Source organism: Mirounga leonina, unplaced genomic scaffold (assembly GCF_011800145.1).
Source record: "Mirounga leonina isolate KUSES-001 unplaced genomic scaffold, KU_Mleo_1.0 Mir_166, whole genome shotgun sequence".
Classification (NCBI taxonomy): Eukaryota; Metazoa; Chordata; class Mammalia; order Carnivora; family Phocidae; genus Mirounga; species Mirounga leonina.
Genome location: NW_023270418.1, coordinates 27,223,046 through 27,234,151, shown reverse-complemented (window position 1 = coordinate 27,234,151; position 11,106 = coordinate 27,223,046). Strand labels below are relative to the sequence as shown.

The following is an 11,106-nucleotide window of genomic DNA, read 5'->3' as shown; positions in this document are numbered from 1 at the left end:
CAATGATCTACCCCGCGGAGGGCGATGCTCAGCAAGTGGGTCTGGCAGTCCCAAGACTGAATTCTCAAGTCAGGAGAAGAATGTGCTAGATGTATTCAGGTTAAAAGGCTGTAAATATTTTCGTAATTCTAACAGAACTTTGCCCTCTTCAGCGATCGTAGTGCTTGCTCCATGCTGGCTTCATCGCCTCCCATAAAGATACGGTCTGTAGGCGGTCGGACGGATGAACTCTGTGATTCTCAGCCCAGATGCTCCCTGTAGGCTACACTTCCACCCCCGGCCTTCCCTTAGGTGGGTTCCCGACTTTGGTAAAGGAAGGTTTCTGCGCCCCCTGGTGGTCATACATGGAAAAGGTGAGTAAGTCAGAAACCGTATCCCACCTTTCTTTAAATTTTTGTTAGTGGGGATGGATGGCTAGGTCCCGCGCCTTAGGAAAAGAGAGTCTCCTGAGGGAAACAGATATGTGAACAGCTCTACATTAAAGTCTGGAAAGGGCCATAGGAGTCTGGAATAAGGATCAGGGTTAGCCATTCAGCTTCTGCCTGAACACATCCAGAGATGGAACATTCAAGGCCTCCTTGTTAATGATAATTGTTTTTAGGGGCGCCTGGGTGGCTCAGTCGTTAAGCGTCTGCCTTCGGCTCAGGTCATGATCCCAGGGTCCTGAGATCGAGCCCCACATCGGGCTCTCTGCTCAGCGAAGAGCCTGCTTCTCCCTCTCCCACTCCCCCTGCTTGTGTCCCCTCTCTCGCTGTCTCTGTCAAAAAATAAATTAAAAATCTTAAAAAAAAAAAATAATAATTGTTTTTAAAAAGATAAAATCAGGGGCTCCTGAGTGGCTCATTCGGTCAAGCGTCTGCCTTCGGCTCAGGTCATGATCCCAGGGTCCTGAGAAATTAATGAGGGAACGATTAAGGTGTCAAAAAAAAACTGTTTAGAGAAGGACCCAAAGAACACACATATACAGGCAATCAAGAATGCTGAAATGAGTATGTTAAACGCAAAACTGGTTTCTGGGGGTGGGAGGAGATCAATGGCACCTCCATCAGAAAGATTTCATTTGCATCTCTATGGACAAGAATTATTTGCATTACCAGCAGTTTTCTACAATTTACAGAATTGTAAAATAGTTACAAGACCATAGGAGGCACAGATCAATAATAAAAGCAAATAACCCAGAAAGGCCTAGCAGGCCATCTGACACCTGGTAATCTTTTTTATTTTTTTTTCCATCTTAATTGTTTCACAATTTTTCCAGACACCCTCAAGGAAGCATCTTTCCTGGTGGAAGAGTTCCAACCATTGTTTGTTTGTTTGTTCATTGCTATACAAAACAAAAATTTCCCTCCCTATAATTTTCACCACGATTTCTTGCTCCTTGCCTTTGTCCAAACATTTAAGAAATGTATCTGTCCTTTCCATGAAGGGAGAGTTGCTATGGGGCTGTAGAATGATTGCTGACACAGAGCTGGGAGGCCTGGGTTCTAGGCAGAGTTTCTGCCACACAATGGCTGTCACTTCACATCACACAACCTTCTTTCTCATTTGTGACATAGGGGGCTGGTCAAAACTAGTGGTTCCCAACCTCTTCAAGATCAAGAACGTCCTATTGTCTTTGTTTTCATTCATGGATCTCTTATTTCAAAAGATTCCTTATCCTTATCAAAATATATTTACAGGGTAATCAGAAATTTGGATTCCTCGAACTCAGATGCAGAGACCAGATTGGTGGTTGCTAGGGGTGGGGGTGCAAAATGGATGAAGGAGGTCAAAAGGTACAGACTGCCAGTTATAAGTCCTGGGGATGTAACATACTGCATGGCAACCAGAGTTAACAAGAATGTATTGTGCATTTCAAAGTCGCCAAGACAGTAGATCTTAAAAGCTCTCGGGACCCCTGGGTGGCTCAGACGGTCAAATGTCTGCCTTCAGCTCAGGTCATGATCTCAGGGTCCTGGGATCAAGTCGGGCATCATTGGGCTCCTTGCTCAGCAGGGAGCCTGCTTGTCCCTCTGCCTGCCCATCCCCCTGCTCGTGCTCTCTCTCACTGTCTCTCTGACAAATAAATAAATAAATAAAATCTTAAAAAAAAAAGTTCTCATCAAAGGAAAAATAAATTGTAACTGTGAGGTCACAGATGTTAACTAAATTTATTTTGCACTACATATATATATATATCTCAAATCATTATGCTGTATACCTTAATACCATGTCATATGTTAATTATATCTCAATAAAACTAGGAAACCAAAAAGACATTTGATTTCCTACTGATGTTTCCATGAAGAAAAAATATAATAACCTCTTGGTTAGCCTATGGGGCCATAACAGAAATGACTATATGATTTCCCTTAAAACTTCTTAAATATTAGAAATACTGTAAAGAGCCCTCTTAAGTGCAGTTGGAATCCAGGAACCCAAGAGGGGACACATCAGCAGACGTCTATTATTACAGCATTCTATTTGAAGGTAGTTACAGACTTCAAGCCTTCCTTAAAACTCTCACTAGGCATGAACCCTATTTTATTCATTTTCTATTAGTATATTAATATTTACTCTTCCCTGCCAGGCAGAGAAGTATGGATTCCACCTGCTAGTTGTGTATAAGGAACTGGAAAAGTCAAGTTAACTGGAATATGGGACCTGGGCAAGGAGAGTCCAGGGGCTGGTGAAAAAGACTGATATTGAGCCCAAGTGGACGCTAGGGTCTCCAGGTCAGTGGACATGGACTTAAGGTTCCAGGCTCAGTAGGAGCCCCTTCTCTCTGATGTATTTTTATTTTTCTGCCCCACAGTGGAACTTGGTTCCCCACCTACTCTGTCTTGGTGTAACTGTTTCCCCACTAAACAAACATAGTCCAGATCAAGTGTGCATTTTGGCTATGTATAATTCAGCCAACACTTAATTTCACTTTTACAAACAAACCAAAAAGAGGATCCTGGCATTTGGGAGCTCCACTTCCTTCTCTCTCCTCACTCCGAGCCTACTTCTTTTCCCACTGGAGAAAAGGACTGAGCCTTACCCCATCTGGACCACCTGCGGAACAGGCGAGACCACTTTCTGGCTGGTGCACCTCAAGGTAATGGTGGTGAGTAGAGATAAGGGGAACTAGAGCATTTAAGGGGAAGGTCCTTTCTGTTCCCAAGAGCATCTCTTCCCCCACTGCAGGAGGGATGGAGAATAAACTTACTGACCTGTGGTTTTCTCCCCCTTACCCCTGTTGTTTGTATTAGTTATATAGAGCTGCATAGCAAATGGCCCTTGAACCTAGCAGCTGGAAACAGTAAACCTTTATTATCCTCTGGCTTCTGTGATGCGGGGATCCCCGTGCAGCTGAGCTGGGTGCTTCTGTCTCACAATCTCTCACAGACTGCAGAGAAGGTGTTGCCTGGGGCCACAGTCTCATCTCACGGCTTAATTTGGGAGGGTCTGCTTCCAAGGTCACTCTGTGGTTGGCAGGATTGGGCTCCTCAAGGGCTATTGGCCGGAAGCTTCCCTTGGTTTGCCATGTAGTCCTCTCCATAGAGCAGCTCACAACATGGTAGCTGGTTTCCATCAGAGCAGGAAAATGAGAGAGAGAGATGGAAGCCAAGGTGTATTTGTAACCTAATCTCAGCTGTGACATCACTTTTTCTCTATTCGTTCACTAGAAGCTACTCACCAGCTGCAGCCAACACTCAAGGTGAAAGGAATACACAGGAGAATGAAAGCCAGGAGCCATCTCTTATCTACCCAGTACATAGTTCAAATCCCAAATTAATGCCAGAGTTATGCTATTCACCTTCTAGAGCTCTCTTCTCCCCCATATCCGTCCTGGACAACTCTGATACATTCTCCAGGCCTGAGAGCAAATGTTTCACCCTCCAGGATTGACTTAAGTGTCCCCCAAATGTGCCCCTGTGACACCCTGGACTTCACCATAGCCCTACCACACTGCGAACGACCTGGTCTGCCTCACACACCTTCTGTAAACTCCGTGAGGGCAGCAGTCTTGTCTCTTCTCTCCTATCGACATGGACCCAGACCCAGGCATAGGGCCAAAAAGGGACTAGGCGCTCAGTTAATGTTTACGAAATTTAATAAATTAATCTTCCCACAATATGGCCCCATTATGTCTTTCTTCTGATTGAGACTCCTCAGTGGCCTCTCATTACAAAGAGGAGGGAGTCTAGAGCGGCATTCAGGCCCTTGCCCCTTCTGGCCCCGGCCCCGTGCACCGTCACTCGGTGCCACACGCAACGCCATCGTCAGCCTCACCAAACGCCCACCTCTTCTCTGAGCCAGATGTGCCCGGGACTTCCCACCTACCTCTGCCCGGTAGGCCCTTTTTCCATTTCAGGTCTGGCAGACCCCTGCCTCTCGTTCAGGACGGAACCCTCCGGTTCACTCAGGCGGCCCCTTGGCCCCGCTGCCTGCCTGCCCCTAAGAGAACTTGTTCAGACCTCTTTTTAAAGCCCACCCCGTGCTGCTTACCCGTCTGTCTCCCTGACTAGCCCAGGAGCCGCTTAAGAGCAACAAACCAGGGGCGCCTGGGTGGCTCAGTCGTTAAGCGTCTGCCTTCGGCTCAGGTCATGATCCCAGGGTCCTGGGATCGAGCCCCGCATCGGGCTCCCTGCTCAGCGGGGAGTCTGCTTCTCCCTCTCCCACTCCCCCTGCTTGTGTTCCTGCTCTCTCTGTCAAATAAATAAAATCTTAAAAAAAAAAAAAATCTATGCTAAAAAAACTGGGGATGTCAGTGAAAATGGAGTAGGGAATTCCAAGAGTCCATCTCATCACAAAGGCAGCTAATAAACTGGCAAAACTGTCAGAATCAGCTATATCAGAACTCTGGAAACAACTCAAAGTTTACATCAACCAGGTGAACACTTAATCGAGAAATGAACCTCTGGGGGTGCTTGGGTGGCTCAGTCGTTAAGTGTCTGCCTTCAGCTCAGGTCATGGTCCCAGGGTCCTGGGATCGAGCCCGCATCGGGCTCCCTGCTCAGCGGGGAGCCTGCTTCTCCCTCTCCCACTCCCCCTGCTTGTGTTCCCTCTCTCGCTGTGTCTCTGTCAAATAAATAAATAAAATCTTAAAAAAAAAAAAAAAAAAGCAACAAACCAGGATTATTCACCTTCCAGGGCTACTACGAAGTAAGTGGAATGCAAGTATTTGGAGATTAACCAAGGAATGGTTGGCCTCTAACACGCGCACGCGCGCGCGCCCACATGCGTGCACGCACATTCTCTCTCTCTCTCAAAACTAAATGCGATTGCAACTCCATGTGTTTTGGAGAATGAGCTCTGTATCATTGAATTGAGTTTAAAATAACATGTTTTATTTACAAACATGTCTTTTTTTTTTTTTTTTTTTTAAGTAGGAGCCCAATATGGGGCTTGAACTCATGACCCTAGAAATAAACCCAGGTATCTGTGGTCAACCGATTTTTTTTTTTTCCCGCAGTAGTCTCTGAGCCCAGCATGGACCCCTTTGCAGAATTTGAACTCATAACCCTGATATCAAGGCCTGAGCTGAGATCAAGTCAGATTCTTTTTTTTTTTTTAAGATTTTTTATTTATTTATTTGAGAAAGAGAGAATGAGAGAGAGCAAGCACATGAGGGGGGGAGGGTCAGAGGGAGAAGCAGACTCCCTGCCGAGCAGGGAGCCCGATGCGGGACTCGATCCAGGGACTCCAGGATCACGACCTGAGCCGAAGGCAGTCGCTTAACCGACTGAGCCACCCAGGCGCCCTCAAGTCAGATTCTTAACCAACTGAAGCACCCAGGCACCCCTTACAAAGAGGTCTTATATCACGTTATTCAGATGTTTTTCTAGCACGAACCTCCACATGCCATATACCTATGCCTTTGATTTGACAATATAAATAATTTGAACCTTATACATTTCTTGTTATGTTTATATAAACTCCTCAATCCCTAGAGCCTAAAAGCACCAAGTGTTCCCCTGAAGAGCCTAGAAAAGAAGCTTCACCCGGAGGAGCTTGTGGTTACTTTGAGCTGCAGAAGACATGTTTGTTTCTTACAACACCTTTGAAACACCTGTCAAGAGGAACAGGTAAACACAGTGTAGCCTAGGGGAAAGGCAAGTGAATAACTATAGCTTTAAAATGTCTATAACTAGGGTGCCTGGGTGGCTCAGTTGGTTAAGCGACTGCTTTCCGCTCAGGTCACGATCCTGGAGTCCCGGGATCGAGTCCCACATTGGGCTCCCTGCTTGGCAGGGAGTCTGCTTCTCCCTCCGACCCTCCCCCCTCTCATGTGCTCTCTCTCAAGTAAATAAATAAAATCTTTTAAAAAAATAAAATAAAATGTTTATAACTAGAAAAATAAGCCATTTCATATATTTCTCCAATTGGATATAATTTTTTTAAGCAGGCTCCACGCCCAATGTGGGGTTTGAACTCACAACCTTGAGATCAAGAGTTGCATGCTCTACCAACTGCATCAACATAGGCACCCCTCCATTTGGATATTGAACTAACCATGCTGCATCTTTCATTGTACTTTTACAGTTTTTCTGTGCCCTCCCCCAAGATGTCACAATAACTTGAGGAAATAGAGTAGATATTATTGCCCCCATTTTATTATGAAATTAAGTACAGAAGAATGAAGGATCTCCCCAGGCTCCCATAATACAGGGATAACTTGCTGGGAGAGGAGCAGTTTTGTTCCCCGGGCTTTAAACCACACCATGCACATCAAATCCCACATTCTGCCTGTCCCGGCTGTGTGACCTTGATCACGTTACTGAAATTCCCTGTGTCACAGTTTCCTTATCTGTAAGCAGAGAAAACAATAGGGTCGTCTCATGGGTTTTTGTGACGATAAATGGACAATCATTAATTCCCTAATGCAATCACTTGAGAAGAAGCCTACTAACCCATGATAACTACACTTGTTTTTCTTAAGGAGTGTAGAGAATTGAAAAATGCCTGGACTATTTCAGTCACTAGTGAAACCACCCTCTTGGTAGTCAGTCAGCCTCAGCAGGTTCAACAGGGTGAGGAAGAGAAGAGTTCAGTGGTGACAGAATTCAGAAAACATCAGAGAAATGGATCCCTCATCCTAGAGTCTGACTGCACATTTGCACGTTACAAGCACCAAGTGAACCTGTAGGAGACCACTGGTTGGGGTTTGATCAGCACAGTACTCTTCACACTTGTTTGACCATAGAAAGTTTATTTCTCCCAAACACCAATTATTCAACAAGACTCGTGTCCAGAAAATAACACTGACGTAGGGGAATAGCGCAGTAGGACACGGGAAGGGCAGCAAGTGTCCGTAAGTGAACCAAAGAAGATCCTTTCTGGTTCTTGTCTGTCTTTTCTTTTTTTTTAAGATTTTATTTATTCATTTGACAGAGAGAGAGAGCACAAGCAGGGGGAGCGGCAGGCAGAGGGAGAAACAGGCTCCCCACGGAGCAAGGAGCCCGATGCGGGACTCGATCGCGGGAATCCAGGATCAAGACTGGAGCTGAAGGCAGACGCTTAACCGACTGAGCCACCCAGGTGCCCCAGGTTCTTGTCTTTCAAAGGAAGATGGGAACATTTCAGTTCCATGTAATATGAATCCTGGTCATTGTTTCTAGCTTCTAAGCCTGCGATACATTTTCAGAAAAAAAAAAAAAAAAGAAAAGAAAAAAAATGTAGCAGACATTTTAGACTTTTCCAGATAAGGAAACAGAGGCACAAAGAGCTCATTCTTCTGCCCTTACAATTCCCCCCTTCAGAAATGCCCTTCCTGGGCACCTGGATGGCTCAGTCAGTTAAGGGTCATGAGACTGAGCCCCTTGTCAGGCTCAGCTGAGTCTGCTTGTCCCTGCCCCACCCCCACCCCCCTCCCACACGAGCAGGCACACTCTCTTTCTCTCTCTCTTTCTCTCTCAATAAATAAAATCATTTAAAAAGAAAGAAGAAGGAAGAAAGAAATGCCCTTCCTGCTCCTCTTTGTACACAGAGGGAGACCTGGACACCTGCATGGTGTTGCTCAAATGCCACCTCCCCCATCACCCTTGCCTTGATTCCTTTATCTGTCCCTCCTCCAGAAGCTCATAGCATTGTATCGCTTGCCCTTGGGCTATCATGGTTTGTGTTCTTAAACACTACTAGACTTAACCTCCTTCAAGGCAGGAGTTGCCTCTTACTTACCTTTCCACTTCTTGCTCCACCTACCGCAGGTGGGTACATAGTACATAGCAGAGTTCCATAAATAGTTGTTTACTATCTTCTTAAATATTGTTGAATGAATAAATCACTCATAATTTTTTATTTTTATTTTTTTAAAGTAGGCTCCACACCCAACATGGGGCTTGAACTCACAGCCCTGAGATTAAGAGGCGCACACTCCACCAACTGAGCCAGTCAAGCACCCCAATAAATCACTCACTAATCAATGGGCAGAGGAGTAAATGAGCTTCCCCTACCCTACAAAAAGACAGTAAACTATCTATGTTCTCATGTTGTGATGCCATTACCCTGAGACAGGGATCGTCCTGAAACAATTACCCTCCTGCTCACAGCCACATTAGAGTCCTTTCCCCTCGTTGTGTCCAGCCAGTGTTTATCTTCACAGAACTAGCTTTTCCTCAACCTGAATCCAGATCTGAACCAACATTACCCCTCTCCTACCCAGAGAGGCTCAATTTTAAAAGGCAATCTTTCCATAGTATGTACACTTCGTGTCTTCATCCATCCGGGCTGCCACTACAAAGTACCATAGACTGGGTGGCTTTGTAAACAACAGACATTTATTTCTCACAGTTCTGGAGGCTGGAAGTCTGAGGTCAGGGTTGGGTGAGGAACCTCTTCCAGGTCACAGACTTCTTGTATCCTCACATGGCGGAAGGGTCCAGGGAGCTCTGTGGGGTCTCTTTTATGAATGCACGAATCCCGTTCCTGAGGGCTCCATCCTCAAGACCTAATTACCTCCCAAAGGCCCCACCTCCTGATACCATCCCATTGGGGATTAGGATTTCAACAGATGAACCTGAGGTAGGAGGACACAAATAATCAGACCATAGCAGCTAGGGACAGAGAGAAATGTGAAACATGTGAGTGTGTGTGTGTGTGTGTGTGTGTGTGTGTGTATCTGAGACAGAAAGGACACAATGGGGAGGAGACCCAAAAGGCACGGGGAGAGTGAGTTAGACGCAGACTAACAACTAATACAGAGTCAGAGATTGAGGTGCAGACAGATTAGCTCTGGGTATAAAGGTAAGAAAAAAGAACCACAACTTTTAAACTCCAGCGCTTTCCCCATCACCTTTCCCAGGAAGAAGAATTTAGGATGAAAGAGAATTCGAAAAGGTATAAGCTCAGCATTTGCACCACGGCAATCAGCAGAGAGTGGTTGCGATGGTCCTGGTTTGATGTGCATCTTGTTCTTGGCTCTGGCCCTGAGTACATGTGTCAACATGTGGACCCCACTAAGAACCTGAGAACCGGACACAGACTTTACATGTAATGATGAGGATAAGCAATGACCACATTCACTACCATATTGCTCTTTAAAAATCACGAAGTATTTTCACTTTGGGTCCTCAAAACTACCCCAGATTTAAGTCTAGTGGGCATTTTCATCCCCATTTTAGAGATGAAGAATCCGAGGCTGAGAAAAGAAAAATGACTCAGAAATAATATAACCAGGAAGAAGTAACAGTATAAATCCAATGACCTCTTAGCTCCCACCTCCTCATCTTCCAGAAAGCATACTCATTTGTTTCTTCCCAGCAATGTTGGAGAGGAACATCCAGAATGTTTACTGTGTTTAGGACAACAGGAATCTGATCATTGTTCTCTTCAAAGCATCCTTAAGCTCTCTGTTTCTCATGCTGTAGATCAAGGGGTTCAGCACAGGGGTGATGAATGTATAAACCACAGACACTACCTGGCCCCTCTCTGGAGAGTAGCTGGAGCTGGGGCACAGGTAGATGAGGCCCCCACATCCGTACTGGAGCAGGACCACAGTCAGGTGGGAGGAGCAGGTGGAGAAGGCCTTGTGCCTCCCCTCTGCCGAGCGGATCTTCAGGATGGCAGCCACGATGAAGACATAGGAGAGAGTGATAAGCAGGAAGGGGATGGTGAGGACGATGATGCTGACCACAAACAGCGTGGCCTCATGGACCCAGGTATCTGCACAGGCCAGTCTCATGACAGGGAGGACATCGCAATAGAACAGGCTGATTTCTTTACTGCTGCAGAAGGGGAGTTGGAAGATGAGTACAGTCAGCTGCATGGCCAAGATGAACCCCAGCACGAGAGACCCCAGGGCCAGCTGGACACACAACCGCCAGCTCATCATGAGAGTGTAACGCAAAGGGTGACAGATGGCCACAAACCTGTCATAGGCCATGACAGCTAGTAGAATGCAGTCAGCGCTGCCTAGGAAGGTGAAGAAGAACATCTGGGTACCACAGCCAGGCAAGGAGATGAAGTCTCTCTCCGTGGACAGGACGCTGGCCAGAGTCAGGGGGGCAATGGTGGAAGAGTAGCAGATCTCCAGAACTGCCAAGTTGGCCAGGAAAAAGTACATGGGGGTGTGCAGAGAATGGTTAATCCAGATGATGAGAGAAATGGAGACATTGCCACTGATGCTGACCAGGTACATGATCAGGAAGGCCACGAAAATCAGCATCTGCACCTCAGGGAGTTTGGAGAAGGGGCGGAAATGGAAGTGAATTATCCCAGTTTGATTTGCACTCTCCATGCATTCAGTGCATTGAGCCTGTTGATGGCACCGTGCTGCCCCCTGAGGACAGATTAATGTCAGGACATAGAGCTCCTGCTGGGTGACCCATTCAACTCTTGGCCTCTCCCTTTCCTGAGCTCCCCAACCCTAACCATCTTTACCTCCAGGCTAAACTCCACAACTGGGACACCTGGGTGGTGCACACAGTCGGTTAAGCATTTGACTCTTGGTTTCAGCTCAGGTTGTGATCTCATGGTGTTGAGATGGGGCCCACGTCAGACTCCATGATCAGCACAGAGTCTGTTTGAGATTCTGTCTCCCTCTCCCTCTGCCCCTTCCACTCGTGCTCTCTCTCTCTTTCTCAGATAAATCTTTTAAATAAATAAATAAATAAATAAATAAATAAATAAATAAATAAATAA

The 11,106-nt window shown here is 46.1% G+C and overlaps 1 protein-coding gene across 1 annotated transcript; it reads right to left on the bottom strand.

Annotated features, from left to right (window-relative positions):
* Positions 1-9,753: 9,753 nt before the first annotated feature.
* On the bottom strand, positions 9,754-10,981 carry LOC118015611 (olfactory receptor 10V1-like). Its single transcript, XM_035012351.1, has one exon. The coding sequence runs from the start codon at positions 10,700-10,702 to the stop codon at positions 9,764-9,766; it is 939 nt and encodes a 312-aa protein (XP_034868242.1). The 5' UTR covers positions 10,703-10,981; the 3' UTR covers positions 9,754-9,763.
* Between the last annotated feature and the right edge of the window lie 125 nt (positions 10,982-11,106).